The 19998-nt window shown below is 41.5% G+C and overlaps 1 protein-coding gene across 3 annotated transcripts in view; it reads left to right on the plus strand.

Moving 5' to 3' along the window:
- ZWILCH (zwilch kinetochore protein) overlaps positions 1-19998 on the plus strand; it is a 44367-nt gene that overhangs the window by 596 nt on the left and 23773 nt on the right. The window contains exons 2-8 of one of the 3 annotated variants that reach the window (XM_019010509.4): positions 3173-3224; positions 8302-8397; positions 9858-9976; positions 13190-13389; positions 14901-14971; positions 15384-15539; positions 18015-18086. In XM_019010509.4, coding sequence (XP_018866054.3) covers positions 3173-3224; positions 8302-8397; positions 9858-9976; positions 13190-13389; positions 14901-14971; positions 15384-15539; positions 18015-18086 — 766 coding nt within the window. Of the gene's footprint in view, positions 1-3077; positions 3225-8301; positions 8398-9857; positions 9977-13189; positions 13390-14900; positions 14972-15383; positions 15540-18014; positions 18087-19998 lie in introns of all 3 variants that reach the window. The other 2 variants (XM_063698638.1, XM_055362676.2) reach the window with 2 other exon arrangements.

Here is a 19998-nt window from a genome sequence, read left to right on the forward strand (position 1 = left end):
TGCCATAAGTAGAGGCACCACCCGGGATACGGAAAACTAGGTGTTGGCATCCTTCCCGTTTAAAGCCTTGTTGACTCCTAAGAGTGAAATGTGGTGTTAGCCTGTTAATCTCTATTATTCGAGGTAGTTGCCACATGAGCTACAATTGTAATGATAGCAGATTGGTGTGTTGCGTTTTGAAAACACTTTTATTTTTTCACTGTGCTCCGAGACTTCATTTTATTCTTATGGTGAAGTACTACTACCAAGGGGATTCCATCAAGTTCTGCATCCTATGTAAAAATCTAATCCATAGTTCTCAAATTTAGCATGCATCAGAATCACCGGGGGATTGTCAAAACACAGATTGCTGGGCTCCACTTCCAGGGTTTCTGATTTAGTAGGTCTGAGATGGGGCCAATTAATTTGCCCTCCTGATAAATGCTAGGTGTAACGGATACGGCTGGTTGAGCATCACACTTTGAGAACCGCTGTGTAATCTAGCCCATGATTTCCTAAATGTTATAATTTTTCATTGTTTATCTTCATTGCTTTTTTTCCTGCTTACAAAAGTAGTAACGCTTGTAAACGTTTTGAATAGAAAGAGCACTAGCTTTTAAAAAAAACTGGCATGTCTTGGACATCTTTCATTGTGACTCCTTATAGATCTATCTCATTGTTTTTAGCTGCTATATAGTATTTCACTCTATGGCTGTTTCATCTTTATTTAAGATAAGGCCGGGCGCGATGGTTCACGCCTGTAATCCCAGCACTTTGGGAGGCCGAGGCGGGCGGATCACTTGAGGTCAGGAGTTCTAGACCAGCCTGGCCAACATGGCAAGACCCCGTCTCTACTAAAAATATAAAAATTAGCCGGGCATGGTGGCGGGCACCTGTAATCCCAGCTACTTGGGGGAATTGCTTGAACTCGGGAGGCAGAGGTTGCAGTGAGCCGAGATCGTGCCAGTGCACTCCAGCCTGGGCAACAGAGCAAGACTCTGTCTCTAAAATAAATAAATAAAAATAAAAATCTCCTATTAACTGGGCATGGTGGTGCATACCTGTAATCCTAGCTACTCTGGGCGCTGAGGCAATAGGACTGCTTGAGCCCAGGAGTTGGAGGCCAGCCTGGGCAGCGTAGTGAGAACCCGTCTCTAAAAATAAATAAATAAATAAATAAGTCCTCTATTGATACAACTTTATTTAGACCCCTTTTTTTTTTTTTTTTTTTTGAGACGGAGTCTCGCTGTGTTGCCAGGCTGGAGTGCAGTGGTGCGATTTTGGCTCACTGCAACCTCTGCCTCCCGGGCTCAAGCGATTCTCCTGCCTCAGCCTCCCGAGTAGCTGGGACTACAGGCGCATGCCACCACGCCTAGCTGATTTTTGTATTTTTATTTTTAGTAGAGAAGAGGTTTCACCATGTTGGCCAGGATGGTCTCAATCTCTTGACCTCGTGATCCACCCACTTTGGCCTCCTAAAGTGCTGGGATTACAGGCGTGAGCCATCGTGCCCGGCCCATTTAAACCCTTTATACTTCACATAGCAAGTATAACACTGTTTTTCCCCCCCTACTGGGAATTTTCACACGGGACCTCAGATCAATACCTGCAAAGCTGAATTAATCTTTTCCTCCAACTGGACATTCTACTTCTGAATTCTGTCTCTGAAGCGTTCTAATTCCAAAACCCCCACCCCTGCCTTATCTAGTCGATCCTCTTATTCTTCCTCCATCCTTGCTTTTTTTATTCAGGCCACTATCAGTTCTCTGAAGTGCTACAAGTTATTCACAGCTATTTTCCTGGACTCCAAGTTATTACCCTCCACATTACTGTCAGATCTTTCCCATTTAAAGTCATTTAGTGAGTTCCTCTTGGCTTTCAGGTTAAAGTTTAAGCCCTATAGCTAAATTTCTACTACAGCTTCCTACTATACTTGCCTCTCTCTGAGCACTTATCACCACGGAACTGTGGTTTACTTGTTGGAATCCAGTCAGGACTGTGAACCAGGGACTATGCTTTTGTTTGATATTCCCAGCATCTAGCAGGAGTGACTGGCCTCTATTAAACATGCTGGAGACATTATTGCAAGACTGATTAAGTGCATGGTGAAACCCCATCTCTACTAAAAATACAAAAAGAAAATTAGCCGGGCGTGGTGGCAGGCTCCTGTAGTCCTAGCTACTCTGGAGGCTGAGGCAGGAGAATGGCGTGAACCCGGGAGGCGGAGCTTGCAGTGAGCGGAGATCACGCCACTGCACTCCAACTCCAGCCTGGGCCACAGAGCGAGACTGCATCTCAAAAAAAAAAAAAAGACTGATTAAATAACATCCCTGAGTTATACGTAAGACATAAACATCTGTAAGAATAAATCACGATCTTTCACAATATGGCAAAAGTGAATCAGTCATAGGCCTAGCTCTTCTGTTTCTATTTCAGGAAGTCATATAGTATTAGATCAAATATAGATATAAATGGTTTCTTGAAACAGTTCTGTTGGGTTCCTTCAATGACTAAAGATTTTTCAGTGTAGATCAGGCTGGTATGTATTTTGGTATGTTAATGGATTACAGTTTAAGTGCTTTAGATTCACTATTTTAAAACTTTCTTGAATTAAAGGATAATAATTAAATGATATCCTGGAGTTTCATGCTTACATTTTGAAAAGGAAATGGTCAACATAATCAAATTTACTAACTTTGAGTAACAATTTATAAAAATGGAGGACAGATGCTTCCATTTTAGCCATAGAAATCTAAGGCCTAGGACCCTTAAGTAACTTCTCTGTGGTTACCCACTGATTCAGTAACAGATCAGAATACAATCATTTTTACTTTGAAAGGTCATGTGGCAAGTTACATTTTAATTTTAACTGGTGATGTGTTTGAAAAGACACACAGTAGAAGCAGGCAACCCAATTTCCTGCTGCCTCTGAGAATCAGTTGTACCCAATTGAGGGCAACAGTCTATTAATCTCTGTCACAGTTTTCTTTTTTGGTTCTCTTTTCTTCTTAACCTAATGCTTCTTTTCTGCTTTTTTTCTCTCTCTGCAACTACATCTTAGGGCTGCTGTAAGTACTTGCTTTTTGCCTTTCCCATAGGTGTCCTGCAGAGATAAAGTGATGACTGACTCCTGAGTGTGAATAACAGGAGAGATAATGTAGTTCTGTTTTTCATATGTGGTTCTGCGTTTCAGGGAATTTAATGAAGAAAAGAAAGGAATCCGTAAAGACCCATTTCTCTATGAGGTATGAACAATTTGGTTTTTAAACACAACTCTAATCCTAAAATTGTCTGTTTTTATTTTTATTTTGAGACGGAGTCATGCTCTGTTGCCCAGGCTGGAGTGCAGTGGCGCGATCTCGGCTCACTGCAAGCTCCGGCTCCCGGGTTCACGCCATTCTCCTGCCTCAGCCTCCCAAGTAGCTGGAACTACAGGTGCCTGCCACCACGCCTGACTAATTTATTTGTATTTTTAGTAGAGACGGGGTTTCACCATGTTAGCCAGGATGGTCTCGATCTCCTGACCTCATGATCCGCCCGCCTCGGCCTGCCAAAGTGCTGGGATTACAGACTTGAACCACCACGCCCGGCCGAACTTCTGTTAAATTATTTAGTCACCACCCTATAATCAAGATATGGAATATTTCTATCCTCTCCAAAAATGTTCTTATGTCCCTTTACAGTGAGCCCTTTGCCCTCCCTTAGTTCCTGGCAAACATTAATCTATTTTTTGTCTCTGTAGTTTTACCTTTTCCAGAATATCCTATAAATAAAATCATACAGCCTTTTGGTTCTGGCTTCTTTCAATTAGTATAATGCATTTAAGATTCATCTATGTTGTTGTGTGTATCAACAATTCATTCTATTTCTGAGTAGTATTCCATTGTATGGATGTACCATAGTTTGGTTATCCATTCACCAGTTGAAGGACATTGGGTTTTTTCCAGTTTTTGATGATTATGAGAGCTGCTATAAACATTCATATATTTATTTAGCGTCTAATATGTGCTGAGTGTTTCATACTTGGGGAGATAAAACCTATGTCCATGAAATAATTAGCAAACTAAAATAAAGTATACATTAACAGACAAGCTGGGGGGGGGGAAATACTCATGAATGAGAAGCTGTAATATGTATATGTGTGTGTGGCCATATACATATATATATATATATATATATATATATATATATATATATCTTAAAAATCAATGAGAAAGATGGCTGGGCACGATGGCTCATGCCTGTAATCGCAGCACTTCGGGAGGCTGAGGTGGATGGATCACCTGAGGTCAGGAGTTCGATACCAGCCTGGCCAACATGGTGAAACCCCAGCTCTACTAAAAAATACAAAAATTAGCTGGGCATGGTGGCGTGTGCCTGTAGTCCCAGCTACTCAGGAGGCTGAGGCAGGAGAATCACTTGAACCTGGGAGGCAGAGGTTGCAGTGAGCCAAGATTAAGCCATTGTACTCCAGCCTGGGTGACAGAGTGAAACTCCGTCTCTAATAAAATAAAATAAAATAATAAAATAAAATAAAATAAATAAAATAAAATAAAATAAAATAAAATGCCAGGTGCAGTAGCTTGTGCCTGTAGTCCCAGCTACTAGAGAGGCTGAGGCAGGAGAATCACTTGAACCTGGGAGGCAGAGGTTGCAGTGAGCAGAGATCGCACCACTGCACTCCAGCCTGGGCGACAGAGCGAGACTATCTCAAAAAAAAAAAAAAAAATCAATGAGAAAGAAAGACAAAAAAGTATAAAAGAAGAATAGGCAAAGGACACGAGTAAGTAATCAAGAAAGAAACATGCAAATAGAGTTACCTTTCACTATCTGAATTCTCACTAGCCAAACTCAAGAATCAGATATATCTGGGTAAACTCATTTATCCCTTCCTGCCTGAATTCTTGCTGCTTGATATCTGTATTAGTTTCCTAGGGCTGCTATAGCAAAATACTGCAAATTAGGCAGCTTCAAACACAAAAATTTATTCTCTCCCAGTTCTGGAGACTAAAATTCTGAAATTAAGGTGTCAGCAGGTGCATGCTCTTCCTGAATTCTCTAAGAAAGAATCTTTCCTTGCCTCTTTCTACCTTCTGATGGTTTCCAGCAATCTTTGGTATTGCTTGGCTTGTAAACACATCACTCAAATCTCTGCTTCTGTAGACACGTGGTATTCCCCCTGCGTGTCTATGCCTCTAACTCTCTTTCCTTTTAAGTATACCAGTCATTGGATTTAGGGCTTGCCCTAATCCAAATTAATCCTCATCTTGATTATATTTGCCAAGATTTTATTTCCAAATAAAGTCACATTTATAGGAACTGGAGGTTAGACCTTCAAGATACCATTTCTGGGGACACACTTCAACCCACAACAGTACCTGAAACTCCTCAAGAACCTAGTAGATTAGAATAACACAGTATCCTTGGCTCTCTGTGCTTGGTTTCTTCATGCTTTAATATCCAAACTAAGAAACCAAATGGATTCAAATAATAAGAGATATTTATGATTAATAAGCATATTAGAAACTGCTGTTTACCTTGGCCGAGTGTGGTGGCTCACACCTGTAATCCTAGCACATTGGGAGTCTGGGGTGGGAGGATTGCTTGAGCTGAGGAGTATGAAACCAGCCTGAGCAATATGGTGAGACCTTGTCTCTACAAAAAGCAAAAAAAATTAGCTGGGTGTGGTGTCACGCACCTATAGTCCCAGCTACTACTACTGGGAGGCCTCAGCCGGAGGATCGCTTGAGTCTGGGAGGTTAAGGCTACAGTGAGCCAAGATTGTGCCACTGCACTCCAGTCTGGGTGACAGAGCGAGAGCCTGTCTTCAAAAAAAAAAAAAAAAAAGATAAAAAGAAACTGTTCACCATCATTATTGATCAAACAAATGACAAAACAGTAAGATCTTATGTTTCACTGTGAGATGGTAAAAATAAACAATGAAAATGCTTTTTTTCTTTCTTTTTTTTATTTGAGATGGAGTCACTCTGTCATCCAGGCTGGAGTGCAGTGGCGCGATCCTGGTTCACTGTACCTCTGCCTCCCAGGTTCAAGTGATTCTTCTGCTTCAGCCTCCCAAGTAGCTGGGATTATAGGCACCCGCCACCACGCCCTGTTAATTTTGTATTTTTAGTGGAGATGGGGTTTCACCATCTTAGCCAGGCTGGTCTCAAACTCCTGACCTCAGGTGATCCATCCGCCTCGGCCTCCCAAAGTGCTGGGATTACATTCGTGAGCCACTGCACCCGGCCATGAAAATGCTTAATATGTTGATATAAGTGATGGAAGTATAAATGTGTAGGTGCAACATTTTGAAAGGCAGTCTAATAGTATCAGTGTGATTTTAGGTATTAATCTTAAGAAAATAATTCAAAAGTGTTCATTTGAATTGATGTCATCAATTGTTTATAATAGCAAAAAACTGGAAACTACTAAAATGTCATACAATATGGAATTAGTTATGTGACAAAAGAGCTGTGGTACTAGACTGCCAAAGAACATTGAATGACACAGACATTCATGATATAAAACTATTAGAATCCTGTTTTTATTAGGCAAAATCCTATTAGATATCTAAATAGATACATTTCTATTTTTATTATTATTTTTTAAAGAGATGGGGTCTTACTCTGTTGCCCAGGCTGAAGTTCAGTAGTATGATCAAAGTTCACTGCGGCCTCAAACTCCTGGGCTCAAGTGATCCTCACACCTCAGCCTCCCAAGTAACTGGGACTACCAGTGCACCACCATACCTGGCTATTTTTTTTTTTTTTAAGAGACATGGTCTTGCTGTGTTGTAACTAGTCTCAAATTCCTGGCCTCAAACCATCCTCCCATCTCAGCCTCCCGATTAGCCGGGATTACAGGTGCCAATGTGTACAGCATATATTTGTATTTAAACAGAGTTATATGCTTGGAAAAGGAATGTGTACCAACCAGGCTAATAACGGTAATGATTATCCTGTGCAGAATCTCTGTTGCCCAGGCTGGAGTGCAGTGGCATGATATCGGCTCACTGCAACCTCCACCTTCTGGATTCAGGCAATTCTCCTGGCTCAGCCTCCCGAGTAGCTGGAATTATAGGCACCCACCACCATGCCCAGCTAATTTTTGTATTTTTATTTGTTTATTTATTTTTTACTTTTTAAGATGGAGTCTTGCTCTGTTGCCCTGGCTGGAGTGCAGTGGCACAATCTTGGCCCACTGCAAGCTCCACCTCCCAGGTTCAAGCAGTTTCTGCCCCAGCCTCCTGAGTAGCTGGGATTACAGGCCCCCGCCACCATGCCTGCCTGATATTTTGTAGTCTTAGTAGAGATGTGGTTTCACCAGTTTGGGCAGGCTGGTCTTGAACTCGTGACCTCAAGCAGTCCACCCGCCTCAGCCTCCCAATGTGCTGGGATTACAGGCGTGAGCCACTGTGCCCAGCCTAATTTTTGTATTTTTAGTAGAGACAGAGTTTCCCCATGTTGGCCAGGCTGGTTTCAAGCTCCTGACCTCAAGTGATCTATCCGCCTCGGCCTCCCAAAGTGCTGGGATTACAGGCGTGAGCTACTGTACCCAGCCTGTTTTCAAACTTTTGAATAAACTTCCAGTTGGAATGAGAATGTATGAAGTTTTGGCCAGGACAGTGGCTCATGCCTGTATTCCCAGCACTTTGGGAGACAGAGGTAGGAGGACTGCTTGAGGCCAGAATTTTGAGACCAGCCTGGGCAATATAGCGAGACCCCATCTGTATGAAAAATAAAATAATTAGCCAGGTGTGGTGGCACACACGTGAAGTTCCAGCTACTGGGGAGGCTGAGGTGGGAGGATTGCTTGAGCCCAGGAGTTTGAGTCTTTAATGCACTATGCATGTGCCTATGAATAGCCATTGCACTCTAGCCTGGGCAACATAGTGAGACTCTGTCTCTTTTTTTTTTTTTTTGAAACAGAGTCTCATTCTGTCCCCCAGGCTGGAGTGCAGTGGCACGATCTCGGCTCACTGCAAGCTCCGCCTCCCGAGTTCACACCATTCTCCTGCCTCAGCCTCCTGAGCAGCTGGGACTACAGGCGCCCGCCACCACGCCTGGCTAATTTTTTGTATTTTTAGTAGAGATGGAGTTTCACCGTGTTAGCCAGGATGGTCTCAATCTCCTGACCTCGTGATCCACCCGCCTTGGCCTCCCGAAGTGCTGGGATTACAGGCGTGAGCCACCGTGCCCGGCCGAGACTCTGTCTCTTAAGGAAATTTTCCATTGACTTGCATAGAACTGGTCTTTATGTGTTTAGATAGTAGAAATATATAAGTGTATGTATAATGTTGCTTGATACCTGTTTTAACAGGCTGATGTCCAAGTGCAGTTGATCAGCAAAGGCCAACCAAACCCTTTGAAAAATATTCTAAATGAAAATGACATAGTATTCATAGTGGAAAAAGTGGTAAGTACTGGTTTGACTTTGTGGTTAATTCTCCATAACCAAATTTGGTTTCTTGGGAATAATCTAACATACACGTTTTAAAATCAGCATCAGTGAAAATGAGTTCTCATTCTTTTAGGAGTAAGTGTAGTGCTGTCCAGTACAAATAAATATGAACCACATACGCAATTTAACATTTTCTCGTAGCCTCATTAAGAAATAAACAAGTAAAATTATCAATAAATCGATAAAATTCACTTATTTCTTTTTTTTTTTTTTGAGATGGAGTCTCGCTCTGTCACTCAGACTGGAGTGCAGTGGCACGATCTCAGCTCACTGCAACCTTCACCTCCCGAATTCAAGCGATTCCCCTGCCTCAGCCTCCCGAGTAGCTGGGATTACAGGCACCTGCCACCACGCCCGGCTAATTTTTTGTGTGTATTTTTAGTAGAGAAAGGGTTTCACCATATTAGCCAGGATGGTCTCAATCTTCTGACATCGTGATCCACTCACCTCGGCCTCCCAAAGTGCTGGGATTACAGGGGTGAGCCACCACGCCCTGCTGACTGACTGCTTTTGTTGTTCAGTTCCATGAATTTTAACACATATGTAGATTCTTGCAGTCACCACCACAATCAGGATATATAACAGTTTTATCTCACTGAAAAACTCCCTTGTTGTTATTATTGGCAAGGCTGAGCTATTTAACTATTTTGTAAACACATGGATAATAGTACCCACTAACACCAATCAGAGGTTATTGCCCTAGAGAAAAAGATTGTGGGCCTAAGGTTATAGTCCAGAAAGAAGGTCTTCCTGTTTTGAGAGTGAAAAATCCAAGAACGTCTGGGTTTCCTTGGTATTTTACCTTTACCTAATCATTTTGTGCAAATTGGAGCACTTCCTTTTCTGCTTTTAAGGTAGTCTTGCTCTTTCGCCCAGGCTGGAGTGTGGTGGTACTGTCATGGCTCACTGCAGCCTCCACCTCCCAAGCTCAAGCAATCCTTCCACCTCAGCCTCCTGATTAACTGGGACCACAGGTGCATGCCACCACCCTGGCTGATTTTTTTTTTTTTTTTTTTTTTTGGTAGACACAGGTCTCCCTGTGTTGCCTTGGTTTGTCTTGACCTCTTGGGCTTAAGTGATTCTCCTCCTCAGTCTCCCAGAATGCTGGGATTACAGGCATGTGACACCATGTCCTGCCGAGCACTTCCTTTTCTAAAAGCATCAGTTGCTTCCTTTGCTATTAGCAACTAAGGTCAATATCTTTTTATAGGACAGTGGAAATGCTCCTGATGGCAAGATTTTTTGGTACCAAGCTAGTTTGTGGCTATTCTTGCCAAAACCCAATCATTTGTGCTTAAGGGTATAAAAATAAGTACATTATGTTCTGCTTGTCATTATTCTGTAGCATAGTAAAGAGTCAGCTGCTATCCTATGTGCTCTTTTGTCTGGTTAAATAATTAAGAACATTTTTAAAGCCTTTAGAAAAGGAAGAAACAAGTCATATTGAAGAACTTCAATCTGAAGAAACTGCCATATCTGATTTCTCTACTGGCGAAAATGTTGGACCACTTGCTTTACCAGTTGGGAAGGCAAGGTAGGTTTTCTCTTATGCTGAGTAGGGGTGGCGACTAGGATTTAAATGGAAACATTCTTATAAACATTGGGAAAAATAGGCCTCTAGCCCTTATATCTTCCTTCATCTCCCCCACCCCCTGATAAGTATACCCAACTAAGGATAGTTCTACTTGAATATTTGATAGGTATCCCAAATGTGACCAAGAATACTGCACTTATCTTCCCTTTCTCTACACCTCTATACCAATTTATTGTTGTTGTTTCTCAATTGTTTTCCTTATGTGTAATCTGGTTCCCCTCCAGTCTTTCTTCCTCAAATGAAAGCCTGACCAAGCTTCTTTCCTGCTTAAAATCCTTTAGAGGTTCTTCATTGGCTTCATGATAAAACCCAAATTCCTTAAGAATGACACACAGGAACTTTCATTGTCTAGCCCCACTGGTCCTCCACCAGGGGTGGTACCATACCCAGAGGGAATTGGAAATATAGGGGAGTATTTTGGTTTGTCACAGTGACTGAGAGGAGCTACTGGCATTTAGTGCACCTGCGCCGTGGATGGTAAACATCCCGCAATGCATGGGACTCTCCCGCACAATGAGCAGTTATCTCACCCAAGGTGCCAGTAGTGCCCCTGTTAGAAACTTGAGAGCCTCTGGCTACCTCTCCAGCTTCACTTCCTGCCTCCCCACTGTGTAGCTATGTACAGTTCCCTCTGTCCAGCCTCCTCCTGCCTCCAAAACCAAAAAGTCCTTGTCTTCAGGGTGTCCTGGCGAATATAGTCATGCAAATACTAACAGAATGGTATGAGAATGATAACTACTGTAATAACGTTCACAAAATTATATCTTCATGCTGGTTTTTACTTCCTCTATAGAAGTTTTTTTTTTCTTTTTTTTTTCTTTGATATGGCATTTTGCTCTTGTTGCCCAAGCTGGAGTGCAATGGTGCGATCTCAGTTCACTGCATCTTCCGCCTCCTGGGTTCAAGTGATTCTCCTGCCTCAGCCTCCCGAGTAGCTGGGATTACAGACACACACCACCATGTCCGGCTAACTTTTTGTATTTTTAGTAGAAACGGGGTTTCCCCATGTTAGCCAGGCTGGTCTTGAACTCTCACCTCAGGTGATACACCTGCCTTAGCCTCCCAATGTGCTGGGATTACAGGCGTGAGCCACTGCGCCCAGCCTAGAAGTTTTAAAAGTTTAATCAGCCTCTTCCTTCATAGGTACTTGATTTTAGTCATATTTGGCCTGTTTTCTCCCTACGACTTAAATGTTAAATATTTGTATTATTTTCTTCAGCCAGTGTTTGTGTGGGTTGATTCATGCGCTTATTTCTTTGCTCTCCATTTCTTCTTGCATTTTCCTTCTGGGGTTATTTCACCTCTTTTTGGAAGTAAAATCCCCTAGAAATTTTTTTCCTGGACATCTGTTGGTAATCAATTTAGTTTTCATGTCTTTGAAAAATAAAAACGTAAGCCACATTTTTTGGTGACTTTCAATTTTGATACACTTTCAAATTTACGGGAAAGTTACAAGAATAGTGCATGAACTTCTGTATATCCTTAATCCAGATTCACCAATTGCTTAGATTTTACAGCATTTGCTTCTTTTTCTTCTCCTTCTTCCCCTTTTCCTTTTTCTCTCTCTTGTGTCTCTTTCTAGATAGATATATGCAAAGCAGTATATTGCTATGTATGCATTCATATATAGTTATATATGTATATTGTTACAACTATATATCGTTATAACAATATGTTTATAACTTATTATACCTATAGATTGTGTGTTTGTGTGTATATATATATATATATATATATATATATATGGTAATGTACACACATACACCATTTTAAAAATGAAGTATTGACAATGTAGTGAAGATCTGGTACTCTTTTACCCCTAAATGCTCCACTTTGTATTTTCTATGAACAAATACATTCTCTTACATAACCATGGAACAATGATGAGAATCTGGAAATCTAACATTATTACAATACCATTATCTAATCAGAGCCCATATTCAAATTTTGTTAACTGTCTCACTAATGACAGCATCATTTTGTGTTTATTGGGTCCTACTTCTTTCTTTTCTTTCCTTTTTTTTTTTTTGAGACAGAGTTTCACTCTGTCACCCAGGCTGGAGTGCAATGGCGTGATCTCGGCTCACGGCAACCTTTGCCTCCTGGGTTCAAGCGATTCTCCTGCCTCAGCCTCCTGAGTAGCTGGGATTACAAGCACAAGCCACCACACCCGGCTAATTTTTGTATTTTTAGTAGAGACGGGGTTTCACCATGTTGGTCAGGCTGGTCTCGAACTCCTGACCTCGTGATCTGCCCACCTCGGCCTCCCAAAGTGCTGGGATTACAAGCTTGAGCCACCGCGCCCGGCCTGGCTCCTACTTATTTCTTTAGATTAATCTCACATCCTACCTCTTCAACTTCTACTGAACTTGCACTCCTGCTGAACCCCCAATCCTTGCCATATTGAAGCTCCCTGCTCATAGTAGCTCCAATCCTGTCATACTCTGTCACTTTCTGGTGCGTGCATTTTGATCTGCCTGGTGAATCTATTAATGGATAAAGTATACATATATACATGTTGCTATTTAAGTTTTAGGTTGTTGTTTCTGTGAGACCTCTCGTATCTTTTTTTTTTTTTTTTGAGACGGAGTCTCACCCTGTCGCCCAAGCTAGAGTGCAGTGGTGAGATCTGTGGTCACTGCAAGCTCCGCCTCCCGGGTTCACACCATTCTCATCCTCCCAGTAACTGGGACTACAGGAGCCCGCCACTACACCAGGCTAATTTTTTGTATTTTTAGTAGAGATGGGGTTTCACCGTGTTAGCCAGGATGGAAGACCCCTCATATCTTTTTAAAAGAAAATTCTGGCTGGACGTGGTGGCTCATGCCTATAATCCCAACACTTTGGAAGGCTAAGGCAGAAGAATTGCTTGAGGCAAGTAGTTTGAGACCAGCCTGAGCAACACTGCAAGACTCTGTCTCTACAAAACATAAAAATAAGCCTGATGCAGTGGCTTGTATCTGTAGTCCCAGGTACTTGGGAGGCTGAGACAGGAGGATCACTTGAGCCAAGGAGGCCAAGGCTGTAGTGAGCTATGATCGCACCACTGCATTCCAGCCTGGGCAACAGAGTGAGACCCTGTCTCTCAGAAATTAAAGAAATTCTTGAATTGGAAATCTCTATCTATAATTTGTCCTTACTCTTGTTTTAAAGGCAGTTAATTGGACTTTACACCATGGCTCACAATCCTAATATGACCCATTTGAAGATTAATCTGCCAGTTACTGCCCTTCCTCCCCTTTGGGTAAGATGTGACAGTTCAGATCCTGAAGGTACTTGTTGGCTAGGAGCTGAGCTTATCACAACAAACAACAGCATTACAGGAATTGTCTTATATGTGGTCAGTTGTAAAGGTGAGTGCTCTCTCTAGAGAGTGTGTGTGTGTATTTATTCATTTGTATAGTTATTGTTTCATGTTTTTTTACGAGAATTGATATTGTTATGATGAAAGTGCACAAGGTAGAACTTGCATTAATCACCATAAATCTACTCTAGTGTGTAACTTGCAGCATGTGGGAGGTATTCCAGAAACACCAGAAACAGATCCCCAAAAGTCTGGACAGGAGGTTTACACTTGTTTGATTTGGGTTTCATTTTATTTCTGTGTGTATATTATTGAAAAATTTCATTGGAAGATACAAACTGACAATATGTTTCCAATCGTAGACATTTAATTGTATTTTTGATAGTAGTATTGACCTTCATTCCACTTTATTTTTTATTTATGTTTATTTATTTATTTATTTTGAGACGGAGTCTTGCTCTGTCGCCCAGGTGGGAGTGCAGTGGCGCGATCTCGGCTCACTGCAACCTCCGCCTCCTGGGTTCAAGCAGTTCTCTGCCTCAGCTTCCGGAGTAGCTGGGATTACAGGCACCCGCCACCATGCCCGGCTAATTTTTTTGTATTTTTAATAGAGACGGGGTTTCACCATATTGGTCAGACTGGTCTTTAGTAGAGATGGGGGTTCACCATATTGGTCAGGCTCCTGATCTCAAGATCCACCCCCCTCGGCCTCCCGAAGTGCTGGGATTACAGGCATGAGCCACCGTGTCCAACTTCCACTTTATTTTTTATCTACTTATTTTTTTAGAGACAGAGCCTCACTCTGTAGCCCAGGTTAGGGTACCGTAGTGCATTCATAGGTCACTGCAGCCTCAAACTCCTGGGCTCAAGTGATCCTCCCACCATAACCTCCTGAATAGCTGGGACTACAGGAGAGCACAACCATGGCCAGCTAATTTTATTTTTATTTTTAATTTGTTTTTAAGAGACAGGGTCCCACTGTATTGCCCAGGCTGGTCTCAAACTCAGCCTGAAGCAATCCTCCCACCTCAGCCTCCTGAGTAGCTGGCATTACAGCCAAGTGCTGCTGCGCCTGGCTGTTACACTTAAATTCTTTTTTTTAGTTTCTTGAGGTAGGATCTTACTCTGTCACCCAGGCTGGAGTGCAGTGGCGCAATCATGGCTCACTGCAGCCTCGACCTCCTGGGCTCAGGCAATCCTCTCACCGCAGCCTCCCAAATAGCTGGGACTACAGGCACATGCCACCACACCTGGCTGTTTTTAAAATTTTCTATAGAGACAGGGTCTTGCTATGTTGCCCAGGCTGGTCTCGAACTCCTGGGTTCAAACGATCCTCCCTCCTTGGCCTTCTAAAGTGCTGGGATTATATGTGTGAGCCACCATACCCAGCCCACTTTCATTCTCTTATAAACATTTCACTTATCTGTGATTTAAAATTTAATTTTAACAGTTATTTTGTTGAGTTGCGGTACACTGAGAATGTGAGGGATTACAGTTTTGTAGCTCTGACAATGTAATTTTGAGTTGTGCCTTTACATTTCTTTCTTTCATTTCCTATAGCTGATAAAAATTATTCTGTAAATCTTGAAAACCTAAAAAATTTTCACAAGAAAAGACATCACTTGTCTACTGTAAGTGTTTTGCTTCTACTCATATTATTTTCTTCAAATTGTTGTCAACCTGCCTTCCTAGTTTAGAGGTTCTTTTTCACTCCTAAGATGACTAGATATTTTTCTGTAGTATGAAAATGTTTATGTTTATTTTCATATCAGCTAATGACCAAAATTAAAATGCCTTCATGCCTTTTAGCCAATCTTTGTGGTTTCAAAGAATTGTCTTACTTTTCTATTTGGGATATATGGAAAGTATATATCCCAAAAATATGGAAAGTATATATCCCAAAAATATATGGAAAGTATATATCCCAAAAGTATGGCGTGTGTGATCTTTTTTCTTTGGGACAAGGATCAAAATAATTTGGGTAATGGACTCTTGGCCATGTGGAAGCACAGCTAAATGATCTGCTGGGTGCACTCTTTTCAGGTAACATCCAAAGGCTTTGCCCAGTATGAGCTCTTTAAGTCCTCTGCCTTGGATGATACAATCACAGCATCACAAACTGCGATCGCTTTGGATATTTCCTGGAGTCCTGTGGATGAGATTCTTCAAATCCCTCCACTCTCTTCAACTGCAACTCTGGTAAGAGTGGGCCCTATTTCCTTTTCGGGTTCATGAGACTCCTAAATGTTGGCTTACTTGCTTGTTGCTGGTGCTCCATGCTTCTAGCCTTGGCACTTGCTGAGTGTGAGCTTGGACAACTCTGAAAGGCCCACCTTGCCACTAACGTCTCACCAGGGCAGCCAGTGAAGGTTTTGTCAGGTGATCTGATCTATCAGTTGCCCTCAGCCCTATAATAATATAACTTAAGAATTTTCTAGTGATGAATAAAGTTTTTGAGTGGTGGCTCAAGTGAATCCGTGTTTTTGTTTGTTTGCTTGTTTGTTTGTTTTGTTTTGAGACAGAGTCTTACTCTGTCACCCAGGCTGGAGTAAAGTGGCATGATCACTGCTCACTGCAGCCTCGAACTCCTGTGCTCAAGCAGTCCTCCCGCCTCAGCCTCCTGAGTAGCTAGGACTACAGGCAAACGCCACCACACCTAATTTTTTAACTTTTTTTGTAGGGACAGAGTCTCCCTATGTTTCCCAAGCTGGTCTCAAACCCCTGGGCTCAAGTGATCCTTCCACCTCCACCTCCCAAAGTGGCTCACGCTGGGATTATAGGTGTGAGCCACTGTGCCTGGCCCTCTTATTCTTAAAAGGGTGGAGATATTGGTAACACATCAAGAATCATTATAATATTAAGCCCTTTCACTCTATATTTACATTTCTAGGAATCTGTCTTAAGAAATCAGTCAAAATTGGCTGGGCGCAGTGGCTCATGCCTATAATCCCAGCACTTTGGGAGGCTGAGGAGGATGGATCATGGGGTCAGGAGTTCAAGACCAGCCTGACGAATATGGTGGAACCCTGTCTCTACTAAAAATACAAAAATTAGCTGGGTGTGGTGTTGTGTGCCTGTAGTCCCAACTACTCGGGAGGCTGAGGCAGAAGAATCGCTTGAACCCGGGAGGCAGAGGTTGTAGTGAGCCAAGATTGTGCCACTGCGCTCCAGCCTGGGTGACAGAGTGAGACTCCATGTCAAAAAAAAAGAAATTAGTCAAAGTTGCTAACAAAAATTCATGTGTAAGATATTCACTGTAGCGATATAACTGTGTTTCCAAAATACTATAAACAAAACCGGAATGTTCAGTAGGGAATAGTTAAAATAGATTTCTTTTTTTTTTTTTTTTTTTTCCTGGGACGGAGCCTCGCTCTGTCTGCCAGGCTGGAGTGCAGTGGCGTCATCTCGGCTTACTGCAGTCTCTGCCTCCCTCCCGGGTTCAAGCAGTTCTCCTGCCTCAGCCTCCCAAGTAGCTGGGACTATAGGTGCATGCCACCATGCCCAGCTAATTTGTTTGTATTTTTAGTAGAGACGGGTTTTCACCATGTTGGCCAGGCTGGTCTCGAAATCCCAAAGTGCTGGGATTACAGGCATGAGCCACCACACCTGGCCTAAAATAGATTTCATGATGAAATATTATATACAGTTTCTAAAAGCATGTTTTAAAATCTTGAATATTAATAATAGGATGTGCTTATTAAGCAAAAAGAAAAAGTATAAATTATTTATGTAATGCGATCTCAACTATATTTTTTAAAAAATGTATATACAGAAGCCTGGATAGTGTTAATAGTGGTTCCTTCAGAGTGGCAAGATTATGGATAATTATATTCTTTTTTTGAGACAGAGTCTTACTGTCACCCAGGCTGGAGTGCAGTGGCATAATCTCAGCTGATGGCAACCTCTGCCTTCCAGGTTCAAGCTATTCTCCTGCCTCAGCCTCCTGAGTAGCTGGGATTACAGGGGCGTGCCACTAAACCTGGCTAATTTTTGTAAGTTTAGTAGGGACGGGGTTTCGCCAAGTTGGCCAGGCTGGTCTTGAACTTCTGACCTCAACTGATTCACTCGCCTCGGCCTCCCAGAGTGCTGGGATTATAGGTGTGAGCTATTGCGCCCAGACATGGATAATTATATTCTTTATACTTTTGCTGTAATGGGAATTTACATACATTGGCATTTATGTTTTTCTTTTTTTATGTTTGCAATCTAAGGTTTGTAAGACATTGACCTCTGGCTAGGACAGCACACTGTTGGTTTAGTTAGAAGGAGTCTAATAAACAGATTTATTGGGAGACTTCATTTTGGTTTGTGATAATGCTAAGTTATCACCGAATCTTGAGATATATTTATTTAAATTTCTCCTACCTTGTCCTCCTGGAAATTCCTTGGGAAAAGGCAGGAGAGTGTGTGAGGAGGGCAGTTGTTCCACATAGGTACAATTGTTTATGTCATAGAAAGAGGATAAGTGGTTTTAATTTAGATTATTGGGTCAAGATGGCAAAATCTCTAAGTAAGATGTTCTAAATGATATGTTGACCTCATTTTTCAATTCATTGGTCCTTTATGAAATATATTTTTTAATGTGTGAAAGATAGTTTGAAATGCAAGTATAACACTTATGTAGAGAAGGTAGGATTAGCAGTAGAAAACTGACAGACTTTGGAAACTTTTTAGAATATTAAAGTGGAATCAGGAGAGCCCAGAGGTCCTTTGAATCATCTCTACAGAGAACTGAAATTTCTTCTTGTGAGTATCCTTCTAGAATTCCTTTCCTTAAATCTCATGTTTTTATAAAAATGTGTGCTATTGTTGTTTTTACTTAGGTTTGTGTTACTCAAAACTTGTTCAGATGTTATGTATCCATTAGAAGCTCTGACAGTTTGGGCAGTTAAATTTTACTTCTGTGGTAGTTGTCCTTACAATTAACGAGAGCATTAGGTCGTTAATAGCTACATTTCTCTCACCCTTTGTGTTGTTTTATTTTTTTAATTTATTTATTTATTTTTCCATTGTGTGTGGATATACCACATTTTGTTCATTCATCAGTCGATTGACATCTTAGTTGTTTCTACTTTGTGGCTATTATGAATAATGCCTCCATGAACATTTACATACAAGTTTTTGTGTAGACATGTTTTCACATGTCTTGGGTGGAGTTACTAGATCATATGGTAACTGTATATTTACCTTTTGAGGAACTGCCAAAGTATAACTGTTGTCCGAAGTAGTTATGTTATTTTATATTTCTTTCAGTAGTATATGAGGGTTCTGATTTCTTTACATCTTTGTGAACACTTGATACTGTCTGTTTTTTAACTATAGCTATCCTAGTGGTAGTGAAGTGGTATCTCTTTGTAGTTTTGATTTCATGTGCTTATTGGCTCCTGCTTATTTCTTTAGCTTAATCTCACACTTTACTTCCATTCCCACTGAACCCCCAACCCTCATCATACCAAGCTCCTTGCTTGTAGCTCGGATCCTGTCATACTCTATCATCTTCTGGTGTGTGCGTCTTGATCTACCTGGTATGCACTTCTCCCACCTCTTTGCTAGTTGAGCTCTCTATGATGATTGCATTGATCTCACAGAATGGCTTGTGTTGCTGTAGAACTCCACACATACCTCTTGTCAGTGTGTTTATAAAACACAGTAATTTGTTTACTTATCTGTCTCCTCTACTAGATTTGAGTGCCTGGTTCCCTATTGTGCCCTTACCATCTAGCATAGTACCAACTATTTTTGATACTTTTACTTCCTATGAGTATTATTTCTCTGTTTGTATAAAACTGATAGTTTTCCTACCTTTCTCACCTTTCTTCTTTCTTGAAAGCCCCTCTTTTAGGACCCTTACTGCAGGCCTCCATCATACTTTTGCCCTCACATCTCTGCCCTTCTCTCTCTGCACCCCTGCAGAGCTGATCTATTCAGTGATTTGACTGACACCTTTGTGAGCAAGCTCCAAACCCTCATCTTTAAGCTGATAGCACTTCCCATCTTTCCAACTTCCACCAAATTATTTCCCACTTGGGTAGAGTGCTATTGCTTCAAGAGTCAGTATGTCAAAATGAAACTATCTTCTCCAGACTACATCCTCTTTGAAAACCCCCCATTTCTGTCTGTGGTCCCATTGTTCCTTCAGTTTCCTACGCTAGAAATCTCATATTTCACTTTAGTAAGAACTGTTATTTCTATGACCACTACGTATTACTATAGCTAGAAGCTGCCACTCTGCTGTGTGCCACGCATGGTGCTGGCTGGTTCAGTTATTTTGCCTGAAGGTGACAATAAACTGGTAAATGGAAGAGCTGGCACAAGTTCATTTAAATGTGTTTGTCTAATTCAAGTCTCCCTTAAAAAGTCACAGAATCTTAGATATACACGTGGCCATAGTCTGTCTGTGTTCAACCCCCTATATTTTATAAATGGATAGGATTTTTTCTTTTATTCCACATATACCTTGCTACCCTTCCCCCCATACATATACAATTCTTTTCCTCCTTTGAAGTCTCTTTCACTGTGCTCATCTTAGTTAAAATCTTTATCATCTTCTTCTGGGACCATGCTAATGATGATTCATTGTTTCTCAACAGGGGCACTATTGGCATTTGGGCAGGAACATTCTTTGTGATTTGGGATCATGGTACACACACCAAGATGT

Source organism: Gorilla gorilla, chromosome 16 (assembly GCF_029281585.2).
Source record: "Gorilla gorilla gorilla isolate KB3781 chromosome 16, NHGRI_mGorGor1-v2.1_pri, whole genome shotgun sequence".
In the NCBI taxonomy this organism is placed as follows: domain Eukaryota; kingdom Metazoa; phylum Chordata; class Mammalia; order Primates; family Hominidae; genus Gorilla; species Gorilla gorilla.